At 38.5% G+C, this 25475-nt stretch overlaps 2 protein-coding genes across 2 annotated transcripts; one reads left to right on the top strand and one right to left on the bottom strand.

Annotated features, from left to right (window-relative positions):
* The first annotated feature begins 10936 nt into the window (after positions 1 to 10936).
* Positions 10937 to 11407, top strand: LOC139188647 (uncharacterized). Its single transcript, XM_070806289.1, has one exon. It carries the CDS (start codon positions 10937 to 10939, stop codon positions 11405 to 11407), a length of 471 nt encoding a protein of 156 aa, XP_070662390.1.
* Positions 11408 to 17956: 6549 nt separating this feature from the next.
* Positions 17957 to 20674, bottom strand: LOC139188369 (uncharacterized). Its single transcript, XM_070805674.1, has 3 exons — positions 20546 to 20674; positions 19219 to 19754; positions 17957 to 19135 (listed from the first exon to the last, which is right to left on the bottom strand). Exons 2-3 carry the CDS (start codon positions 19381 to 19383, stop codon positions 18896 to 18898), a joined length of 405 nt encoding a protein of 134 aa, XP_070661775.1. The 5' UTR covers positions 19384 to 19754; positions 20546 to 20674; the 3' UTR covers positions 17957 to 18895.
* Between the last annotated feature and the right edge of the window lie 4801 nt (positions 20675 to 25475).

Here is a 25475-nt window from a genome sequence, read left to right as displayed (position 1 = left end):
GATAGGTGAGAATTACACAACAAAGAAGCAATTAGTCATATCTTTTGCGTAGCACAATTCAACAGGTTTTTTTTTTTTTTTTTACTGGCATTGTCTCATGCGTTAATTTCTTCAAAGCTCACCATGGTTGATTTTGTTTGGTCGATTTTGAATTGAAACCTCAACTTCCTCGATTATCGTCTTATGGATAAATAAGTAGACTAATTAATATTAATGATGCAAAATACATATGTTTGATGTTTTTTAAATGGGATTTGAAAGAATCGCATAAAAAAATGACAAAAAAGACAAAGGTGTTGTCATATTTAGAATAGGAATGTGATTGTGTAAATTCTGGGGAATCTGGGAAAGTATCTTATATTCTTATTAGGATTAGATTACCTATTAAATATTGTAATCCTAAAGGGAAAGGTTTTACTCTCCTTACTACTATAAATAAAGGCACAATAGGGTGAATCAAACACACCTCACAATTAAATCAATATATCTTCTCTCTAATTGTGGCCGGCCCCCTCTCTCTATCTAAACCCTAGATCGTTCAATTAAATAGGCCTACAACACATTATCAGCACGCTTTTGCCAGAAGCTGAGGAATTGACGCATCATAGGAGGATGCTATCATCCACCAAAATTCAAAGGCTTATTACTTTTCTGGTAATCAGGTACACTTAAAATAAAAGAAGATATTTGAAACGTCCACGAAGCATGAAAACATTCCCATGATGCATGAACCCCTGTATGTTTATATTTTCCTTTCAATATATATATTGTATATGTTTATATATTTGTCAATATATATATATATATATATATATATATATTTGTTTCATGCATCACACAATTAAATTTTTATGTGGAATTTGTGAGTCAAAGTATCAAATTAAATTAGAAGCAAATTTGGGTTTCCTAAACCCTAAGGGATTTGAAAAAAAAAAACAACTGGGAATTGGACATGGTGCAGCACACCACCGCACCATCATTGTACACGCCACCATCAGGCTTTGGCCTGAGGTAGCCCTAAGCCTGTCTGCAGTTTGACCTGTGGCCTGCTGCTCTATCTCGGACTGCACCAAGCTTCGGCTTGGGCTCCAAGCAGCCAAGGCCCGCAACCTTCATCCACCAGCCCAGTCAGCTGGGCCCTTCCCCTTTACACAAATGCAGCCAGCGTAAGCTAGGCTTGTCCCCGTGCCACCATAGGCTGCTTTCCTACTGCCAACCCGAGCCTCTTTTTTGGGACATGCCTTCTTTTAAAGGCACCTAACCCGTGCCCCCCTTACCCACGACACTAAGCCCAAATTATTTTGGAGCTATATTTTCGATCCAATAATATTATTTTAATATTATTTAGCTTCTACAATCGACCCGGTATGGCCCGATTTATTGAATTAATTAAAAGTGACCTGCAGTCCATTAATCTGATAATGAATCCAAAATTATTGACCTGAAGATCACTTTTGGGCATTAACGATTCAATAATTTATTTTTATACTTTGAACCGTCACATACTTTCGTAGTAACGAATCTCTCACACTTGAGTTCCCGAAGAACCTTGATAGGAGCATATTTATACGACTTAGTTAGCTTGTTCTTGTGCATTTGTGTTGTTATTTCTTAGTTAATTATATATTTTAAGTTATTTTTGTATGTTTGTAGGTCATAATAACAAAGTTGGCAACAAAGTACATTTTGGAGCATTTTTGAGCATTTTTGAGCATTTTTTAGCCAAGATTGGATAGTGCAAGCATGGAGACATGAGGATGGACGTTTTTGAAGATTTGAAGGCTAGAAATCAGCATGTGTGTGTGCAAGTGTGTTGACCTACAACTCCAAACATCCATCCACTACACCCATTACATCCACTCATTACCAAACACTCATCCACTACACCCATTACATCCACTCATTACCACAACACTCACCCACTACACCCATTACATCCACTCATTACAACTCCATACACTCCTCTCCCTAGCCTATAAATACATCCACCCTTCACCATAATTTGGGGGGGCCATCATCCAAAGACACTACATTTCACATCTCACAACTTCATTCACAAACACAATTTCCTTGCCGTGACCTTCATCCATTCATCTAGACATACTACATCTCACCAATCCATACACTTTCATCTCTTAGCCGTGCATATCCATCCACCATCATAATTTACCACTCATCCATCAAACCACACCTTGTGCCGCAATAAAGAGAAGAATGAGGACCCTTGGACTTGCTTGCCATTCAAGTTGGATTGTTGGAGCGTTTTTAGGTGTTTTCTTTCTTTTGTTTTCAATGTCTAAATTTGTTTATCTTTGCTTTGTAAGTATGAGGAACTAAACCCCCCTTAGCTAGGGGGGAATTCAAAGCCATGATTATGTGTGCAATATAATTTGATAAATTTCAGTTATGAACTCTTAAATCGTGAATGCAATTGGCTTAACTACTTGATTGATAACTTATTTGTATTTTTTAATTAAGGGTCGACACTTAATTGGCATGCATAAATCCGTTGCTAGAATATAAGGAGGTTTCACATAATCATTACAAACTTATATTCACATGTAGTGAAGGTCGCTTATAAACGATCACGTTAAGTTCAATTCCTAGCATGAGTGACATGATGTCATAGTTGCAAGTGCTTTGTCAATGCTTATGATTTTCATTAAACGTAATGATCTTTGATTGTATCTCTATTATGATTTCATGTAGGGAACTTTAAAAGAATGTTTTAGGTTGTCGAATGATGTCATCCAATCCAATAAAACAAGGAAAATCTGAGAGTTAACTAGTGATGTCACGGTTAATTTGGAGCATTGTCGTTCATAATTCAATGAAGTAGTAACTAGAAATTAAGTTATTTGCATACATGTCATGTGTGGAGAAAAAGCCTCTAGTTATCCCATCCATCATCTTATTTCTCAAATTTGTTTTACAATCTGTCTAGTTTTTCGTACTTGTTTGTTTGTTTCAACTTCGTCCAAAACTCAATCCCCCTTTACTTTAGAGAGTCTAATTAGTTAGAATCTGTTTTAATTTGTGTTTTTAAATGTTTTGATTCAAGTAAAAGTTAATTTTCGTCCAAAGTCATTCCTAGTGTCTAGTTTAAATTTATTTATTTGTTTTAAGCTGTTTTGAGTATTTTAAGTTTGCTTGGAGTCTTGTGAGTCTTGTTAAGTGTTTTTAAATTTAGTTTTATGTTTTTGAATTAGTTTAGAGGTTATTAGCAAGCCCTCCTAATCCTCGGTCCAGAACGATCCCTACTTATACTTGTACTACAATTGTCAAAAGAGGGTTAAATTTGTGTGTTAAGTTAATTTTCGCATCAAGTTTTTGGCGCCGTTGCCGGCGATTAGTAACTTTGCTAATCCCTTGTTATTTCATTTTGTTTATTTTCGTGTCTTTTGTTTTTAGTTACTGACTTTGTTTCTGTTTGTGTTTTTTTTTTTTTTTTTTTTTTTTTTACTTTTGATATTTGATTTAGTTTTGTTTCCTTGATTTCATATATTATAGAAGTAAGACATGGATTTTGCTATCATTCAAGCTCAATTGGCAGAACTTACTTCTCAATTGTCACAATATGCCGAAATGACCACAATGCAAAGTGTCCCTACATGTGTTGTGTCCTATGGGCAAGGATATCCAATTCAGCAATATTCTTAATTCGCTGCGAATGAAGATGCTTGGGGTTATCAAGGCTATAGCCAATCATGGGACAACATGTTTTCCAACGCTTACAATTCGGATTGGAGAGATTATTCAGATTACATAGAACCTCAACAATTCCAACAAGATGGATATTGGAAGCAAGAAGATGAGTTCCATTCAAGACCTATGCAGCCACCACAGCTTCCCCTACAACAATTCCAATCAAATTCAAGTATGTCCACGGATAGTGATCAAATTTTTCAAGTACTAACTTCTTTGGTGCAGGGGCAGCAAAATCAAAATGAAACAATGCTCAATCAAGCTAAGGAGATGAGCGAATTGAAAAATCAACTTGGAGAGATTATGGAGTTCACGGCACAAATTCAAGAGCAAAGTGAACTCTCCAACTCAACTATTGAAAATTTGAAGGAAGATTTTGAAATCCATGATGCTATCACTTTAGGAAGTGCTATGGAGGTTGGAGGTGAACCCAAGACATCCAAACCAAGCCAAAACATGGATGAACAGCTGATGCTCGAAAAAGAGGAGAATAACAAGGCCACGGTAAGGGAAGAACCACTCTTGTCGTAGCCCCATATGCCCTCTATGCCGTCCACTACAAACAAGGTAAGCCTAAATTCAATTCGTATTGACCCCATTTCACCAAATGTTCTTATTCCTTGCAGGATCAAGCAATCCAAGGAAGAAGAGGGTGAGAAAGGCATCTTCGAAACCTTTCCAAATAATCAAGAGCAAGAAGTGGATGGGGAATGTCTAGAATTCATTAAAGAAGATACACTTGAGATGAAAAATCCCAAAGAAGTTGGATTTTATGACACGGGACAAGTCATAACTCTCAAAACACCAAATCTAGCCAAATCCCATATCCCTGCAACGTTCAAAGATGTGGTGTTCGTAATTAAGTTTGTGTTGGAGCAAGCAAGTGAGCCATCTTCTCCAACTTCGATTTTATTTTATACTAACTTGCTGATTTTGATGTTTCAGGCACCTACACTAGAATTTAAACCATTGCCGGATCACGTCAAGTATCACCTTCCATTCAAGGATCAATTCCATGCTATGGGCCCTATCCAAGCTTAGAAGGAGGTATCGTCCGGCTGAAAGACGTTAAAGCAAGCGCTTCTTGGGAGGCAACCCATGTATTCAAATGAGGAAGATTTTTAAATCGCTCCACAATCAGTTTTGGGTTCCTAAAAACCTTCCATTTTCTGTATTTTATTTTGCCATGATTGTCATTTTTATTTGTTGCTTATTTAATTATTTTTGGGTGTGGGTTTATTTTTGAGACATTGACAGTTATGCAAGGTATTTTTACATTCATTTTCATGAAAAAAAAAGGAACATTAAGCAGAAAATACAAAAGGAAGCCTTCACAAAGGCTGCTTAGGAGAAGTCTCAGTAGTCAGTGGAGCCTCAGCATTTGGCGGAGCCCCAGAAGGAGGACGCATCGGAGGTTAATCATTTAGAGCTTCATTACGCGGTATAGCCCAGAAGACGAAGGCAAATGCTGTTGGAACAAACCCACAAACCTCTGATGATCAATTAAAATCTGACCATCAGATTCCTGCATCTGGTCAATCTTCCTCTTCATGTTTGTAGCATAGTTATGTGCAAGCTTGTGCAACTGTTTATTCTCATGCTTGAGCCCTCTAATCTCCTGTTTGAGACTCATCACTTTAGCCGCTAATGATTCAACTTGACGGGTTCGAGCAAATAGACGTTGGGCCATATTAGACACAAAACCTACACACTGCACACTGAGAGCCAGAGAATCCTTAACAGCCAACTCATCAGACCGTTTGGCAAGTAGCCTATTATCTTTGGGAGTGACAAGGTTCCTGGCCACCACCGCAGCTGTCATATCATTCTTCATCACTGAATCCCCAACGGTAAGGGGACCAGTAGGGGATATGAAGGATGGGCGCCATATGTTGTCTGGAGAAGGCGGGACTGCCTCTTCACCAAGGTTCAAGTCAAAACGACGGTCGGATGGGCCAGACATTTTCAAAGGTGTTAAAGAAATAAGAGGTCGGACAAGTCAAGATCGTAGAAGTGCAAGAAGGGAGTTTTTACAAGCAGAAATTCAAGTGTGCTTTGAACGTCTTGCATACCTCTATAAAAATCAGCACTCGATGGGATTTCAGAGATCGAAGAGGCGAGCTCAGAAATCAAAGAGGCCAACTCAAAAATCAAAGAGGTGCTAGTTTTCTCAAAAGCTGGGCTTGCTCAGAAACCACGGTCAATCTTCTTTTCCAGATTTGTCCGCACTTGTCACATGCAACCTCTGCACTCGACTGGGATTTCAGAGATCGAAGAGGCAAGCTCAGAAATCGGAGAGGCATCTGCTTTTCCAGACATGTCAGCATCTGTCACATACAGAGTCAGCTTTGCGAAAATCACGGGCAGTTTGTCGAAACGCCGATTTCAGATATCGGAGAAGCATCTGCTTTCCAGACGTGTCAGCATATGTCACATGCAAAGTCAGCTTTGCGAAAATCACGGGCAGTTTGTCGAAGCGCCGATTCTAGATATCGAAGAGGCATTTGCTTTTCCAGACGTGTCAGCACCTGTCACATGCACACTCAGCCTTGCGGAAATTACGGGCAATCTGTCGAAGATTTCTGGTGACGTAGAAAACACGTGAAGAATTACTATTCAATCATCCAACGGTTACCTATAAGAGTGAAAGAATAGTACCGGTTATTAATTCATATAAATGTCGACCTTCACCCTCCCTTACAATGCAGACATACATAACCCTTCTTCTCCGAGAATGCCTTCCCAACAAAGCCTTTCGAGTCACTCAGTGTTCCTTATTCCCTGGGATACCTCTGCAAACAACTCATCCAAAGCAAAAGTATTTCATATCATGAAGGTTGAAAGCAAGAGTATCTCATATCATGCTTTCTCCCTGTCCTTCTCCTTGTCGTTATTTTGGGACAAGGAGAAAGAGAGCAATCAGCCAGCACTTGGTATCAATCTTCCGATCTGGAACCGACTGCCTGGAACTCCTCCCTGATTGCTTACCTAGCCTTGCTCTCGAGTACTCATCTTCATCATTTTATGCTTCCTCTTTGTCTACCACATCTGCCTGGGGAATAGATAAGGGAAGTGAAAATGATACCTCGAAGCATGTGGAGACAATTTGCCAATTCATCCTCAGCTAGGGACAAGGAGAAAGAAAGCAAGATGTGGGCACTTGGAAAGATTGAAGAAAGAAACAGACCATCACCTCTACCTCGTGCCTACCTGCCGTGCAGAAGAAACAAGTAGAGAAGAATGCAGACTGCACAACCAAGGAACTCTAATATTCCTCGCTCAGAATTCCAAACCAGTTCAAGATCAGCGCTGTGGAAAGTCAACAAGATCATCTATCTCCAAAACTAGATTTGCGTTATTAAACTCTACTCTATCTGGTTTTTACTTTGCTATACTTGTCATGTTTATTCGTTGTTTGTTTGTTTGCTTGTTTTTGTGTGAGTTTATGCTTAAAACATTAAGGACAATGTTTGATTTAAGTGTGGGGGGGTAACTATTGTTTTGCATGAAATTCGTAGGAGTTTATCACCCATTACTTCTAGTGTTGTTCCTTGCTGTTTTTTAAGTGTTTTTAAGCTGTTTTGGAGTGTTTTAGTGTGTTTTGACATAAAAATCAGAAAATCTCATAAAAATTTGAAAAATTGTTTTGAAAAACCCAAAACGAGTTGTTTTTGTGTGTTTATTTGTGTCTTAGGGTACCTTCCAACACAATGATGAGGATTTGGTTTTTAATTACATGACTGTTAAAGAGAGTTATAAACATGGATAAAAATTTGATTTACTCTTTGATGTATGCTTGGTTGTGGTTATAATTTATGAATTCACATGCAATCATAAAGGAAAAATCAGTTTTTGTAACATGCTTGAAGGAAGGAACTCAAACGAACGCTACAACCTTGTGAGACTTGAGCCTAAACGTTTATTTGGAAAGTTAATAATCTGTGCATCATTGTTTCCTAAAGTCGTTGCATGATCTCATTATTCTTTGCTTGGTTGCTACTTAGAAGGCGTTTCATCATTTAGTTCCAAATGCTAGAACTCATGCCTATTTCATTCAAAGCATGCTGTTGATTTGCATAACACATATTCAAGATGAATTTGTGTAGTGACCACCAAAGCCAAATTGCCGTGCCCCTATTTCATTATGTGTTTAAGTTTAACCCCGTTGAGCCTTGTTAAGCCTATGTTCTTTGTTAATCAACACTATCCTTACCTAGCCTAGTTTTAGGACCATCCATACCCATGTTCTTGAAGCATAGTAAAGCATGACTTAAAATGAACTCCTTTTTTATCAATGCATTGCAGAAAGCAAGTGTGGGGGAAGTGATTCTTGTGTGTGTGTGTGTGTGTGCCAAAGTCCTTAATAAGGCACGGGTAGAAAAAAAAAAAAAAAAGAGTGAAAAGAAAAAAATTTGTTAAAAAAGGGTCCAAAACATTAAATTCGGCCCTAAGTGTTGCATAAATCTTCCCTTTGTATTTAAAAGTTGATTCTGCATTCTAAAGTGAATTCCAAGTGTCTATTTCATTGCTTTGCTTGCTATCGCTTTAAGAACGTTTGTTATTCCTATCCTTTCTTTATTAGCCATTACCCCCAAGTCCTGTTACAACCCTTGACTTCAATCTTGAGTGTTGTGTGTTTCAATTTGTGGAGTTTGAAATTGGTATGAGCATATGGCATCACTGGTTCTCGCATCTAGATAGCAGCATTCCATTCATGAGATCATATTTAAACATGCTTAATAACTCCAGAAAATTACTTTCTTTGTTATAACATATGTGAGTCCTAGTCTTTCGTGTTTACATTAATCTTCTCACATATGCTAGTGTAGGGTGTGTAGTTAGAAAATTTGTGTGAAAATAGAGAGTATCTTGTAAGGAATTGAGCAAACTCTCTAAGGCATGTTACTACATTCAAAACATTGTTTTAATTGGTTAATTGTGAACTAGTAAGTGGTGACTGTGATTAAGTATGTGCTCAAGTGTAAGGATGACCAAAATCTGTGGGAATGATGATTTTTAACACGTCATGTTTCATTAAAAATCCTTGAGGCAAATGTTGGAAGGTTAGGTTGTGTTTTGTTTGTTTTGTTTCGTTTTGTTTCTTTTGTTTTGCTCGAGGACTAGCAAAAGCTAAGTGTGGGGGAATTTGATATGAGCATATTTATGCGACTTAGTTAGCTTGTTCTAGTGCATTTGTGTTGTTATTTCTTAGTTAATTATGTATTTTAAGCTATTTTCGTGTGTTTGTAGGTCATAATAACAAAGTTGGCAAGAAAGTGCATTTTGGAGCATTTTTGAGCATTTTTTAGCCAAGATTGGATAGTGCAAGCATGGAGACATGAGGATAGATGTTTTTGAAGATTTGAAGGCTAGAAATCAGCATGTGTGTGTGCAAGTGTGTTGACCTACAACTCCAAACATCCATCCACTACACCCATTACATCCACTCATTACCACAACACTCACCCACTACACCCATTACATCCACTCATTACCAAACACTCATCCATTACACCCATTACATCCATTCATTACCACAACACTCACCCACTACACCCATTACATCCACTCCTTACAACTCCATACACTCCTCTCCCTAGCCTATAAATACATCCACCTTTCACCATAATTTGGGGGGGGCATCATCCAAAGACACTACATTTCACATCTCACAACTTCATTCACAAACACAATTTCCTTGCCGTGACCTCCATCCATTCATCTAGCCATATTACATCTCACCAATCCATACACTTTCATCTCTTAGCCGTGCATATCCATCCACCATCATAATTTACCACTCATCCATCAAACCACACCTTGTGCTGCAATAAAGAGAAGAATGAGGACCCTTGGACTTGCTTGCCATTCAAGTTGGATTGTTGGAGCGTTTTTAGGTGTTTTCTTTCTTTTGTTTTCAATGTCTAAATTTGTTTATCTTTGCTTTGTAAGTATGAGGAACTAAACCCCCCTTAGCTAGGGGGAATTCAAAGCCATGATTATGTGTGCAATATAATTTGATAAATTCCAGTTATGAACTCTTAAATCGTGAATGCAATTGGCTTAACTACTTGATTGATAACTTATTTGTATTTTTTAATTAAGGGTCGACACTTAATTGGCATGCATAAATCCGTTGCTAGAATATAAGGAGGTTTCACATAATCATTACAAACTTATATTCACATGTAGTGAAGGTCGCTTATAAACGATCACGTTAAGTTCAATTCCTAGCATGAGTGACATGATGTCATAGTTGCAAGTGCTTTGTCAATGCTTATGATTTTCATTAAACGTAATGATCTTTGATTGTATCTCTATTATGATTTCATGTACGGAACTTTAAAAGAATGTTTTAGGTTGTCGAATGATGTCATCCAATCCAATAAAACAAGGAAAATCTGAGAGTTAACTAGTGATGTCACGGTTAATTTGGAGCATTGTCGTTCATAATTCAATGAAGTAGTAACTAGAAATTAAGTTATTTGCATACATGTCATGTGTGGAGAAAAAGCCTCTAGCTATCCCATCCATCATCTTATTTCTCAAATTTGTTTTACAATCTGTCTAGTTTTTCATACTTGTTTGTTTGTTTCAACTTCATCCAAAACTCAATCCCCCTTTACTTTAGAGTGTCTAATTAGTTAGAATTTGTTTTAATTTGTGTTTTTAAATGTTTTGATTCAAGTAAAAGTCAATTTTCGTCCAAAGTCATTCCTAGTGTCTAGTTTAAATTTATTTATTTGTTTTAAGCTGTTTTGAGTATTTTAAGTTTGCTTTGAGTCTTGTGAGTCTTGTTAAGTGTTTTTAAATTTAGTTTTATGTTTTTGAATCAGTTTAGAGGTTATTAGCAAGCCCTTCTAATCCCCGATCCAGAACGATCCCTACTTATACTTGTACTACAATTGTCAAAAGAGGGTTAAATTTGTGTGTTAAGTTAATTTTCGCATCAAACCTCAAATCCACTACATCTAAATTGGTATATTGCATTCTGTGTTTCTTGCTGGAACCTCTCATTATAAACTAATTGTTCAAAAAACTAAATTGAACCTGTAGTTTCCAATTTAGTGTCTTCGAAACCCAAAGTTTTCATTCAAAACATACCACATGAAACCCGTAGTTTTCATGCATAAATTAAACCACTACATGTCTATAGAACCTGAATGTTTTATGATATATGTCTATGGCTTACCATATGACTAATCACATTCTCTCCCTCCGTTTTAGGGACATGTCGAACTTGAACAAGCTCGATTTCTCCGCTCTAGAAATCTCTGGAAGAAACTATCTGAAATGGGTTCAAGACGTGAAGCTCCATCTTACTGCAAAGGGTATTAAAGCCATCATTGAGGCACCTATCGCCGACAAACCTGTTAACGAAGCTCAGAAAGCTATTGCAATGATCTTCATCCGAAGACACATTCATGATGCACTGCAGACTGAGTATCTCGCTGAGGAAAACCCATACACCCTCTGGCTTGCTCTGGCCGACCGTTTCGATTACCAGAAAGACATATACTTGCCTGAAGCAAGACACGACTGGCAACATCATCGCTTCCAGAACTTTAAGTCCGTGAATGAATACAGCTCCAAAGTTTGTAGAATATGTTCTTTGTTGAAATTCTACAAAGTGGAACTAACCGAATCAGATCTCCTGAAGAAGACCTATCTGACCTTCTATGCCACCAATATTGTCATGTAGCAACAATATAGGGCACAAAAATTCACCAAGTTTTTGGATTTAATCTCTGTTTTACTTCTCACGGAAAAACAGAACCAACTTTTGATGAAGAATCATCAAGCTCGACCCACTGGCTTGAACGTCGCGCCTGAAGCGCATGCGACCTATTCTAGCAGCCATAAACGACAAAAGAACCATCGTGGCCGTGGCAATGGGCAGCAAGCCCAACCACGGGCCCAAGGTCAGCAAAGTGCCGCACCTAAGGGAAGAAATGTAACCCAGCAGCGTCCACCACTTGCCCCTAAGGTCCCAAACTTCAAGAACAAGGGCAAAGCTCCCGTTCAGGCTGTTTCTACTTAATTGGATATGTACTATCGCTGTGGATCAAGGGATCATTGGTCACGAGTATGCCGAGCTTCCCCTGAGGCTATTACCAAATATCATTCTCGTCATGAGTCTAACTTTGCATATGTGGATCATCCAAAAGATGCAACTACATCAATGGAGATATCGGATTTTCAAGAGGCGTCAGCACCTATGGATGAATAAATAAGACATGTTTTTAGGGTGTTTACCCCTAGTGGCTGAACCCATTAGGAGTGGCCAGCCTTACCTCCCCCTATTTTGCTAGGTTTATGGTTTAATTTTGAACAATTTTTCTATGTATTTGGAATAATTTGTTTGGTTTTTGTTTGTTTTGAATTATGGATTGTTATTTGAATGGATATTATTTTCTCAAATTGCTTAATTGAATGAATCGACTTATATTTATACATATGACCAATTCAATCAATTTATTTCTAGGTATGTCTAGCGAGGAAGTTAGTTGTCTGGCAGATAGTGCAACCACGCATACCATCTTGCGTGAATGACACTATTTTACTAACTTAATACCCAAGAAAGCTCATTTGACAACTCTTTCAGGCCCATCCAACCTGATTGAAGGATACACAAAGGCACGTATCATGTTGTCTAATGGTACAATTCTAACCATTAAGGAGGCACTCTATTCACCACGTTCCGGAAGAACGTTGCTGAGTTTTAGAGATATTCGAGATAATAAATATCATCTTGAAACCACTGAAGATCATGGTTCTGAATTTCTTTGTATCACTTCATATGAATATGGCTATAAGCATATTCACGAGAAGTTGGAACACTTCCCGAGTGGGTTGTACATCACAACCATTCGCGGCATAGAAGCTCATAGTGTGGCTGGCCCTATGCCTAAGTTCCCGAACACTTTGTTGCTTTGGCATGATCGTTTGGGACATCCTAGACCTGACATGATGAGCCGTATCCTCAAATCTTCACACAGGCATAAGTTACATCCCTATGTTGGACTCCCACCATGCAAAGTGTGTTCTTTAGGGAAGTTGAATACTCAACCCTCATATACAAAGATTATTCACGGCCCTTCTAAATTTCTTTAGATGATTCAAGGGGACATTTGTGGAACAATCCAACCAACATGCAGACCATTTAAATATTTTATGGTGTTGGTTGATGCATCGACAAGATGGTCACATGTTTGCTTGTTGTCCACACGCAGCGCAGCATTTGCTAAACTCCTAGCTCAAATCATTAAGCTAAGGGCTCACCACCCTGATTATCCGATCAAGTCGATTCAACTGGATAATGCTAGAGAGTTTACGTCACAGACTTTTGACGATTATTGCATGTCAGTAGGAATTAATGTGGAACATCATGTGCCCCATGTTCACACCCAAAATGGCCTGGCAGAAGCTTTCATAAAGCGCCTTCAATTGATAGCTCGGACTTTAGTTATGAGAACCAAAATGCCGGTATTTGCCTGGGGCTATGCAATATTGCACGTAGCTATGTTGGTTCGCCTGAGGCCCACCACTACCCAACCATATTCACCGTTACAGTTGGTCACTAGATATGAGCCTGACATCTCGCATTTACGGGTTTTTGGGTGCTCGATTTATGTGCCAATAGCTCACCCTTGACAGGAGATCTCTTTACCGTACATTTTACGGATTGTCACTTTGATGAGACAATCTTCCCGTCGTTAGGGGGAGATAAGCATGCTAACGTTCTCGTAGAACGCCGCGAATTGTCATGGTATGCTCCCACTATGTCTCATTTAGATCCCCGCACTGCCCAGTCTGAAACTGAGGTGCGTCGAATTATAGATCTTCAGAGCATTGCTCAAAGCATGCCGGATGCTTTTAATGACCAAGCAAAGGTGACAAGATCACACATACCCACTGCAAACACACCTGCAAGGATATATATACCCCGTGTAAGTCAACAACCTGCCTTGGAAGGCTGAACCGTCCCCGAAGATGGGGAGGCCCCACCCTCCACGCGGTAAGGTACATTGGCGACTAGCCAATCATCTGCTCCGACCTTGAAGCGTGACAGACCCCTTAATTCAAAGGATTCACAACCCCGGTAGAGGAAAATGGCACCAACTAGTGACCCTAGTTTGAATCCAACCATCGCTCACTTATCCATTCCAACGCATGAGGTTATTCTAGATTACGGTGATACTTCAGATGAAACATGTCAGCCTACCGAGAATCGCGAGATTTCGGTCCACTACACAGTATTGGATGAGGTTTAGAATAGAAATGAGATGATCGTCGACGATGCATTCGCATACTCAGTAGCTACTGACATCATGCTCAGCGATGACATTGAACCACGTTCCGTCGATGAATGCTGACGTAGAACAGATTGGTCAAATTGGAAACAAGCAATCCAGCTTGATTCGCTCGTGAAATGTAAGGTATTTGGACCAATCATTCCTACACCACCACACGTGAAGCCCATTGGCTACAATTGGGTTTTCGTGAGGAAACATAATGAGAAGAATGAAATAGTGTGATACAAAGCACGCCTTGTAGAACAAGGCTTCACTCAACGCCCATGGATTGATTACGAGGAGACGTATTCCCCTGTAATGGACGTTATAACGTTCCGTTACCTAATCAGTTTGGTAGTTTCTGAAAAACTGAATATGCAGCTTATAGACGTGGTAACCGTGTATCTTTATGGGGATCTAGATACGAAAATTTATATGAAAGTTCCAGAAGGACTTCCGTTGACTGGTTCAAATAGTTCTAAACCACGGAACACTCTCTCAATTAGGTTGAGGAGGTCATTCTACGGATTAAAACAATCCGGGCGGATGTGGTATAAACGTCTGAGTGAATATTTGACAAGTCAGGGTTATGTGAACAACGAATTATGCCCATGCGTGTTCATAAAGAAGTCACATTCTGGATTTGCAATCGTTGCAGTTTATGTCGATGACATAAACCTCATTGGGACTCCCGCAGAACTTGAGGAAATTGTTACACACTTGAAATCGGAATTTGAGATGAAAGATCTTGGGAAAACTCGATATTGTCTAAGCCTAGAAATCGAACATTGTTCAGATGGAATCCTAGTACATCAATTGAACTACACCCAAAAGGTGTTGCGACATTTTAATGAGGATAAAGCGAAGCCTTCAAGTACACCCATGGTCATTCGAACTCTAGATGCTAAACGAGATCCCTTCCGTCCAAAGGGGGATGGGGAAGAGATTTTGGAACCCGAAGTTCCTTACCTAAGTGCAATTGGGGCTTTATTGTACTTGGCTCAGTGCACTAGACATGACATCTCCTTCGCTATGAATCTATTGGCTAGATACAGCAATGCGCCCACACGCAGGCACTGGAATGGTGTTAAAGACATTTTCTGCTACCTCAAAGGTACTACGAATTTGGGTTTGTTCTATACCCGCGAATCTCCAAGTGTTGCCGCCCCCTATGGCCTTCGGATTGATTCTCACCTTGTTGGTTACGCAGATGATGGATATCTGTCTGATCCACATAGAGCACGTTCTCAAATGGGTTATGTCTTTACCGTTGAAGACATCGCTATATCTTGGAGATCTACCAAGCAAACGCTAGTTGTGACTTCGTCTAACCATGCTGAGATTCTCGCCCTACATGAAGCATCGCGTGAGTGCTTTTGGCTGAGAGAAAGTTATGGAACATATTCAAAGCACTAATGGTCTTACATCAGTCGTTAACCTTCCTATAATGATCTTTGAAGACAATGCAGCATGCATCGAGCAGCTGAAGAATGGATACATCAAGGGAGACAACACCAATCTCATAGCGCCGAAGTTCTTTTACTTACACCAGCAGCAGCAGTATCAGAACATTGAAGTCAAGCAAATCTGTTCCTAGGACAACCTGGCCGATCTCGTTGCCCAAGTCTACATTTCAAAAGCTCATCCAAGGAATCGACATGCATAAATTATCTGAGTTGAATTGATTGTAGTTCTCTTATTTAGAAGTTATGTCTAACTCAGGGGAAGTATCTAAAAGTATACTCACATGATCTTAATGTACTCTTTTTCCAATAATTAGGCGCATTTTTGCCGCTGGGTTCTTGCTACCTAATGAGGTTTTAATGAGGCACCCATCCTGGGATGATCATACTCCATTGAGTTTACTACCTTCGTCCAGTTTGACATTCGTTTTAGACATTATGCATACTTCTTACTTTTCTCCTTAGTCTATGGGTTTTCCCCATGCCTTGGGTTTTACCATAGTGAGGTTTTGTGAATTTTACTACAAATGCATACTTCACTTAAATTTGAAACTCGCGATCACCCGTTGTGCCGATGACTTCATCAACTATTCTACCTTATCTGCTGAAGATCTAATGCGATGGTTTGTTGAGTATTTACACACTCAAGGGGGAGTGTTACAGTCATATTTAGAATAGGAATGTGATTGTGTAAATCCTAGGGAATCTGGGAAAGTATCTTATATTCCTATTATGATTAGATTACCTATTAATTATTGAAATCCTAAAGGGAAAGGTTTTACCCTTCCTACTACTATAAATAAAGGCACAATGGGGTGAATCAAACACACCTCACAATTAAATCAATTTCTCTTCTCTCTAATTGTGGCCGGCCCCCTCTCTCTCTAAACCCTAGATCGTTCAATCAAATAGGCCTACAACAAAAAGGCAAATCTAACTTGAAAACTGTTCCTATTGTCTGACCTTGGAAAGCTCAGTCAAACCCACTAAACCTAGTAACTTACCATAGCCAAAGCACACAAATTTATAAAATACACCCAAAAATCCAAGATTTTTACAAAAACAAACACAAAAATGCACATGAACCAATCAGAAAGTTACTTACAGACAAAAATAATAAATAAAAAAAGGCAGAGAGTTTCTCAGCTCTTTATGCCCATTCCTAATCTTTGCCTTTTATCGGAGGAGGCAGAGAAAATTATAGTTGATTGTAGAGAACTTAGAAAATCGGTGTGACTTTGAAAAAGTGAAAACCCCGGGGAAAATGAGAGCTGTGGGGTTTATGAAAACTTAGGGGATGGTGACCCGAGGAAATAGAGCCGTTAATTTATATCACTGTTGACAGTTGTGTATCTACCACCTTCTCAGTTGTAGGGCCGTCTCTGAAATTTTGGGAGTCCTGTGCGAAATTTATAAAAGAGGCCCTTCTTAAGATAGTTTGAAGTTTTTAAAAAAGTATGACAATGTATTTATACCATAAAACATTCACTTAAATCAAAACAAAGTCACTTAATACTACAGCTTAATAGTATTCCTCTTCATTTGTAAATGAGAGGTCTTAGGTTCAATTCTCACCAAAGACGAATTTGAACCACATTATTGTTAGCTCATTGTGAGGCTTAGCCCCTCTCTCACCTCCTTAGTGTAGATACTATCGTTTGTTCAAAAAAAAATCAAAACAAACTTTAGTACTCACTGATTGCATGTTTACAAATGTCCTTAATGATAAGTAAAAAGAGCTACAAACATAACATTCACTAAATAATCAAAAGCAGTTTTATCTTAAACAACCAAACATGAAAAAAAACTTCAAACCTCTAACTTTAAAGTTTCACTTGAATATATAACATTGTTATATAATAAAATTAAGAAACTGTCATTTTTTAGGATGTTATTATTAACATTCAAAATATCTCATTGTACTCCAAGTTTTTATATTTAGAAAGAAAAAAAAATACTCTTATAAAGAATGCACAATGCGGTTTTAAAGTGCTAACAAAATCAATTTTTGAATATAGAATATTATTACATGATGTTAGATGGCAAAAATTTAGGGCCTCTTCAAATTTGGGGCCCCTGTGCAACTGCACCTTTCGCTCCCCCTCAACTCCCCCTCTGCTCAGTTGTCCAGCACCTCTTTTTACGTATTCTTATTTAATTTTGTCTCTTATTTTTATTAGGTCTATTCAATTTGATAACTACGAAAGGTACAAGTATTTTCTACATAAGTAGTCTCAATTGATCCCTTAGGCATGTTTATTAAGTCCTTAATCGGATAGTTGAACCAATACCTGGTTTTTCAAGTGTCAAATTACTGATATCCACTTCTTTTTCTGATTTTTTATGTGTTGGTAAAAATACTTCCCTTAAGTCTCTAGCAATTAATCTCGCACGTATACAAAGTGTAAGCATGTCCTAGTTTTAAAACTAGATAAACGATAAACTTCACGTCCAGCGTAAAAGAATTTTCACTTTGAATGTGAAGGATAGTAATTATGAATCTCAACTCAATAATCGAGCGAGCAATGTTCATTGATATTTATAGGATTACAAGTCATACATATGTAGAACTAGGATTACAATAGAGCACGTGGATTAAATAGTAGTTGAATCAGGACAAAACATGATCTGCAGCAAGCGGTGCAGTAGTTGAATCAGGATTCCATGTTGGACGGGAATTCTATCTGTGCAACAGACAGAGGCTGAATTGGAGTCGGTTTATCAGAATGACGTGTTTTGAACTTTCGAGTCGACCCTCGTGGTATTCTTGTAGGTTCTGTAAATCCGAAACGGGTATTCTTGTAGGTAGAATCACAAACCAAAATATGATCCACTTTCATATAAACTAAGTGGTAATTAGTAATTAATTTTCATTGTCTTTACTGTCAACATCTATGCAGATCTCACAATAAGGGCAAGAAAACCTCCAAAATCTGCAGAAGATGTGTTTTCTTTCTTCTCTCTTTTCCTAACTGACTAAACTCCACTCCTTCATCCTCCAATGCATCGTCGGAGCCCTCTCCAACCCCATCCCGGCCTTCAGCTTCCTCCGTGATCTTTCCCGGAGACCACTCCAACATATGGGGCAACACTAGCAGTTACTTGACTTCCAAGATTCATTGAGTTACCACTAACAGCATTCTGTCTTGGGCTTGGATGTTGCTGGAGAGAATAGCTAGTGGTTGACTTAGCTCCTGGAGGTGGAGTCTTTTCTGTCCTCAAAAATGACTTCACACCAACCTCAGCCTGTTCACAGAGCTGCCTGGTCTGAGTCAGGGCACTTGTTAGCTCTTCGACCTGTGCCTTGGCTTTATCGCGACTCTGAGTGAGCTTGGCGATGTCGGCATTGGCTTCCTGAAGCTGCCTCAAGACCTCGTCTAAATGCGTAGCCCTCCCCTGATGCAAGGCCTCGTGCTCCTTCCATGTCCTATCTCACGCCTCAGTCTTCTTCCTCAGCTGATCAAGATTTTTCAACACGCCATTCATCTTCAACTCATATTTTTTGACCTGATGCCTCAGAATCTCATTTTCTGCCTCCTTGGCAGCGGTCTCCTCAAAGTTCCTAACTCTTTCCTCCAACTCTGAAATGCGTGCTCTTGTATCGCGCTCCTTGCAGGGGGCCAAGGAAGAATCCCCATTTTCCCTTAGCCACAAGGCAAAATGGAGGCAGGCCTGAAATAATCAAGAAAAATTACAGCATTTTCAAACCAATACAAAATAGTAACAGCAATGAAATCTCAAGGACAATCACTTACAGCAAGGGCATGGTAGGCTAAATTCTGCCTCAGATCACCGTCATCATATGACTGCGTAATCCTAGTATCATCAGGACCAAGTAGGCCTAGCAAAAATCTCTCAGCAGCACCTGGTTCTCTCAAAATAGTAATAATCTTGGGCAAAGCCCTTGCATCATCAGTCATATTCTGCAGATAGTGCGATCTTAAATAGTTAACTTAACCTTCGAAGAAAACAGTGATTGAAAGAAGTAGAACACAAACAGGCCATCTGAGGTATGTGAAATACCAATATGGACTGACTGAAGTAATCCATTTTTACCCTTTCTGGCTGATTGGACGGATTTGAAGACATGGGATGCACACTACCAGGTTTCGTATGGGTACGTAGAAGTTTCAGTAGCAGTGCTGTTCTCCCTGCAAAAAGCTTACAATTTCGTAGTCTCCAAAACTGAAAGTTTTATGTCCAAGCACTGGCAGTTGGGAATTACACAGCTTAAAAACTGCAAGCAGGCCAAACACGAAGAGCAGCAGAACAATGGGTAACACCAATTTAACTGTCATTAAATAATTAAACAGGTTTGTTAGAACAGTTTATAAACAAGAACAAGGAAATAAAAACAGAAAAACAACCAAGAAATGACATGAACCGGAAGTACATTTCAGATTTCCAACTTGAATTGGTAACACCAAAAACCTCGTCCAAGGAAAACAGAATTTTTTTTGTTGAACAAATGAAATTATCTACAATAAGGGGAGGGGGTAGGCTTAGCCTCACAATGGGCTAGCAATAATATTGTTTAAATTCGCCTTTGGCAACAATCGAATCTAGAACCTCTCACTTACAAGTGAAGAGGAATCTCATTAGACCGAAATACTAAGTGACTGAACGAAAACAGAATTAGAATACAAAGAAATCAAGTAATGCAAACAAAATTCATCCCTTAGATGACATGAATCTGACTATCTCCTCCTCCCACTTGGGTATTTTATTTTCCTTCAAAATTGCTGTAAATGGTGCACCAGGACAACTATTTTGGTCACCCCTCATGTCAAGAAATTTACAACTTTTTTATTTGATTTTTTATTTTTAAGAAATTCAGAACTCAAATAATCCAGAAGAAGAAGAGGCATCTGAATACTTGGAAAGTTAAGTCAAAAGATACATTAAACATGGCAAACATGCAGAAATCAAGAGAAAGTCGGCAACTTTGAGCTCACAAACCCAGAAAATGCCCAGACTCAAAACTCAGATACACGCTAAGAACTTGAGTGCAAGGGAAATAAAAACAAAAGATGAGCAAAGACGAAAAAGGCCATTGAAAAGAGGAAAACATTTGCTTTATACCTGAGGAGGCTGAGGAGGTGGTGGTGGCCGGCTCTGGGAAGGCGCAGAGAGAGTCAGAGCAAGGGAGGTCGAAGTAAAACCAAAGGAAGGCAAACGAGGTTGGGTTTTAGAAGCGGAATGTGGGTGAGCAGAAGAAACAGGGAGACCATTTTTTTTTTGGGTGATGCCATTCAAAGACATTTTTTTTATTTCCCATACATTTTGTCAATTATTTTTAATTCATTCGATTAGATGGACGAGAATTGAGAGATTTATGAAAGACAAGAAATGTGTGGATAGCGCTACCATTTTTTCTATGTTCCACCTCATTTTCATTTCATTTTTTCTCCATTTTTCAATTTGTGTGGCATTGCATGGAATGGTTTTTTGCACATGGTATTTAAACGGCTAGATTTAGATGTCAAAACCAAGTAAAGAACATATATATGAAACAAGTTCACTATCACATAAGACATGACAATGCATTATTAGATTGAGACGTCACGATGACGGTAAACTCATTTCATGTAAGTTTCTCTTCAGTCATGTGATGTGTCACATACATCAGTGCATTGTAGAATTTTCATTTTTGGAGATTGTTTTGTTGAAGATGATTTTTTTTTTTTTTGACGAACGATAATGTTAGTGAATTAAATTGTTAAATATTTGAGATAGGAGGATCGGTGGACTTGAACCCGCATCAGAGTGTAAAAATCTTATTGCATTTCACCATTGTGGTAAAGTGTCATCTACTTGTTGAAGATGATCTTGGTCAAGCAAAAGCGAGGAAAATAAAAATGCATTAGCCATTACCTGGGGTTTAAGTCTTAATCATTTCTCATTACACCCAAAACATTTATTCGAAAAATAATGAGAAATAAATTATTTTTACTAGTGATTCGTTAGAGGATCAACGGACAAAATTAAAAAGTGGAATACAAAAGTTGTTCCCTATTTAAGTGATGAAATGCTACCACATCATTAAGTTTAAAAAAAGTTATACTTAGGTCCTCATGTGCGCTTCCAATTTCACACTATTATTTCCTCTCTTGGACCCCAAGCAACCAGCATCAAAGATTCAACTGCTAATTGTTCTTATTTGGGCTCTGGCCCCTCTTTCTGTTCCTCTTGTAGGCCTTTCCAACGAGAAATCTTAGGTCTGAGGAACAGACCAGGTGGCCATACGGGCCAACGCACACAAAATCATCCCTACTTTATGTCTCTTGATTTTTTCTTGTTCATCCGGTCTCATTGTGTTCCACTCTCCTCTTACAGAATACGGAGGGGGTCCACCATCAATTGTGGCCACACATAGGGATGGGCAAAATACTCATGGGTTTGGGTAACCGTGGTTACGGTTACGGTTATGGGTAACCGTTTAGACGAACAAACGGTTATGGGTATAACCGTTTATCCGTGAAATTTAAATTGACGGTTATGGGTATTACCCATAGTTATAACGGATATCCATCGGTTATGAGTATTATCCGTGGTTATAACAAAAAATTAAAAACCTTAAATTTTCAATTTCTCCGCCAAAGTCTGAAACGCCCCATCCCCACTCATCTCTCCCTCATCGATGCCTTCTCTCTCATCTCCGCCGCCCTCTCTCTCATCTACGCCGCTCATATCTCTCTCTCTCTCTCTCAAGATTCTTACCTCGAAAAGTGTCTTCGTGCGTTCCCCTCCTCTCTCTATCGGTTTCTCTTTGATTTCAGTTTTCATATTTTCTTGTATTTTCTCAGAAACCAAACAGGGCATCAAATTTAAATTTTCTTTTTAACTCTTATTCGGTGCTAGGTTTTAATTGCTCATTATTTCAAGTTTCATGAATTGGGTTTTCTCCAAGAAATGCGATATTTTTATGAATTTTTGTGCTTTAGCAATTGATGAAGCTTGAATTTCTATATAATTGATTACGTGTTAAAGAATAATCGTACTTTTTTTTTGTCAATGGAGAAAAAGGGGTCTAGATATGAATTTTACATGTTCAATTTATGATGGGCAGCCTTCTAACTTTGTATTTTATAGGATTAAGTATTATGTTTTCTATGGTTGATGAGCTAAAATGTCGAAAAAATGGGTCGTTGTTAATGTTGTATATGTTGTGAAACAAAATGCAGTGTGTGACTATGATGTTTAGTCGTCTATCGAGCCTTTGAAATCCTCGAATTTTGTAATTTTCAAGTTGTTAAAAAAAACATGTAGACGGATGAAAAAAATGGTAAATGGGTAAAAAAATGATAAACGGGTTCAAAAGCGGGTAAATAGTTATGGTTAAATGGGTAAACAGTTATGGTTATGGTTAAATGGGTACACGGTTATTGGTATGGTTAATCATTTATAAACACCTAACGGGTAAATGGTTATGCGGGTATGAACCTATACGGTTATAGGTAAATAACCACGGTTACCCCACACCCAAGACCTTCTGCTTTGCAATAGAAATATTCTTTTTCTTTCTTTTATTAACGTTTTACATTTTTGAGTACTCTCTTTTTGTGCATTCAGGCATTAGTATATGTAATGTATCGGTGCGTTGAATATGTCATAATTGAATTTAATAATCCGATTCTAATTGTTGAAATGTAGGTGCATACATGTCTGTACCAGTGCATTGGACGACTGGATTTGCATGATTGAATTTTAATAATCTCAATCTAACTATCTAAATACTAGTGCATATCATTGAAGGGATGTAGGGCAAAGAAAATAGAGCCACTATTATATATATATATATATATATTCTTGTTGATTTGTTCCCTTTTCATTTCATTTTTCTCTTTCCAATTTAGGGCGTGTTTGTAAATGTTTTTGTAAAAGATAATATATATTTTCTGACAATCAAAAGTGCTTCTAGCTATGTTTCTTACAACTTCAAATGTTTTTGGGTCGTAAAATTGCTTCATAAAGAAGCAATTGGTGTGTGCTAGTCCAGAAAACACTTTGAAGTAATTTTTTCATGAAGCACTTGGATTTTAATAAAAAAATAAATGTTTAAATTAAAAGCATTTATGAGCACAAGTGATTCCTACGAAAGGAATCTCAAATGAGTCACAAGGCATTTTTACTCAAGTCTTGAATCGGATAAAGGATGTGTTTTCTTTCCTCTCTCTTTTCCTGACTGACTAAACTCCACTCCTTCATCCTCCAATCATCGTCGGAGCCCTCTTCATCCCCATCTCAGCCTTTAGCTTCCTCATAATCTTTCCTGGAGACCATTCCAACATATGAAAGATTACCGCTGGCAGTTACTTGACTTCCAAGATTCATTCAGTTATCACCAACATAATCTTGTCTTCAATTATGATGTTGTTGGAGAGAAGAGCTAGTGGATGACTTGTCTTCGGAAGGTGGAGCTTTTTCTCTAGCCCCAAAAGCTTTGCGACAATTACTGCATCGGAGGCACTCGATTCAATTGCCAGATTAATTCGATTGCTAGAATAATATAACTAGTACTTGATTCCTTCATCGATAGTATATTCTTAAATATTAGTTGTATGCCAGTGCTAATCCCCATTAACTTCTCATCACAAAAGGGATTTCTAGGAGAGGCCAACAAAAGAAACTTCAACTACTTCTCAAGAACTTTCATTAGTGCCAGAATCTGTTCCAGTAATTTTCTTCTCCAAGAAAGCAACCTTGTCCTTCTCAGCTTTGAGCGCATTGGCCATATCCTCAGATTCCGCCTTGGCAGCATCACGTTCAGCATTCAACAGCTTGTTATCCTGCTTTAGCTTATTCACCAGGGCGTGCAAGCTATCGTACTCCAGAGTGTGAGGGACGGAACAAGGCTGCGAGGTTTTTGCAACCAAATGAGTTAGTGGGTGGTATTAGGAAGTCTTTATTTTCATTGAATGAAATGAAATGTTGAAACATTCAAAAACCCCAAAACTGCCCCTCTCGATAACACCAAAATTGCCTTCTGTTTATAAGAGATCGAAATTTAAAAAGCTTATTACGAAGACAATATTGTAAAAAAACCAGAGCTTTTTGGTTTGAGAAAGTGCACAGAAAGTGCACGTCCCTAAATGTCCTCCACATTTGAGTGTTCGCAACAACACGGTGCGCTTACACGGACAGAAAAACCGTCATTCTTCCATCAAAGATGGGTACAAAACTTGCGTCGGGTGTGTATCTCGGAAACTCGACTACATGCGATCATGAAAAAGGGACACCCATCACTCCCTCTCCCCTTCTGTAAGGGTATGTGAATCCATGGATATCTATTTGATTTGGAAGATCATTTACATGGTACTTATCTTGGTTAATATTTAAACTTTAGGCTTTCGGAAGGGAAGTCCAAAAAGAGCTCAAGAAGGAGATTTCGCCCGAGACCCAACACCTAAGCCCAAATCATCTATCTCAAAGACCATTTAGCACTCCCCCATTAATGCAAAGGCTAGTTGCTTACAAAGAAGTGACAACCAATGGAAATTCACCAACTCTAGGCCCAAAAGTGCTTTTGGATGGCAAACATGTAAAAAGGCTGATGACTCATTACCCTTCATTTACTTTCGGGCAATAGCATAAACAACACAACTGGGCCAATTCGTCTATAAAAGGAGCAAGAGGGCCCAGAGACAAGGACACTGAACCAATCAAACAAACAAATATATAACTTGTCTCTCAGCCAAGCAAATACTCAGAAAGTTGCGCTTTGTCTAGATTCTGCACCCTTTTAGCCTTAGATTTCCCGTAGAAAGACATCTTTTGTCTATGTAAAAGCTCTGCTACCTTCTTTTTTTTCTTTCTAAATGTTGTAGTATCAATTTCTCATATGCAAACTTTTTTCCAGTCATCCCCTTTAGTACTCAACCCTTTTGTTAATGCCAAAAGAAGAGACCGCAAGACGTTTTAACCTTGCCCGACAAGGTGAAAATTTGCCTGACTCTCTTTGTTTTTACCTTTCCATTTATAGATCTAGAGTTATAATGTATCCCTCAGTATA

The sequence above is a fragment of the Malus domestica genome, chromosome 10 (assembly GCF_042453785.1).
Source record: "Malus domestica chromosome 10, GDT2T_hap1".
Taxonomy (NCBI): domain Eukaryota; kingdom Viridiplantae; phylum Streptophyta; class Magnoliopsida; order Rosales; family Rosaceae; genus Malus; species Malus domestica.
This window is presented reverse-complemented; position numbering and strand designations above follow the sequence as displayed.

Bases quoted from the DNA above. Each gene is read 5' to 3' on its own strand.
- LOC139188369 (XM_070805674.1), bottom strand. From the start codon at position 19,383: ATGACTGATGATGCAAGGGCTTTGCCCAAGATTATTACTATTTTGAGA. The intron at 19,136-19,218 runs GTAAGTGATTGT...TGATTATTTCAG, and splicing joins TAGCCTACCATGCCCTTGCT to GCCTGCCTCCATTTTGCCTT.
- LOC139188647 (XM_070806289.1), top strand. From the start codon at position 10,937: ATGTCGAACTTGAACAAGCTCGATTTCTCCGCTCTAGAAATCTCTGGA.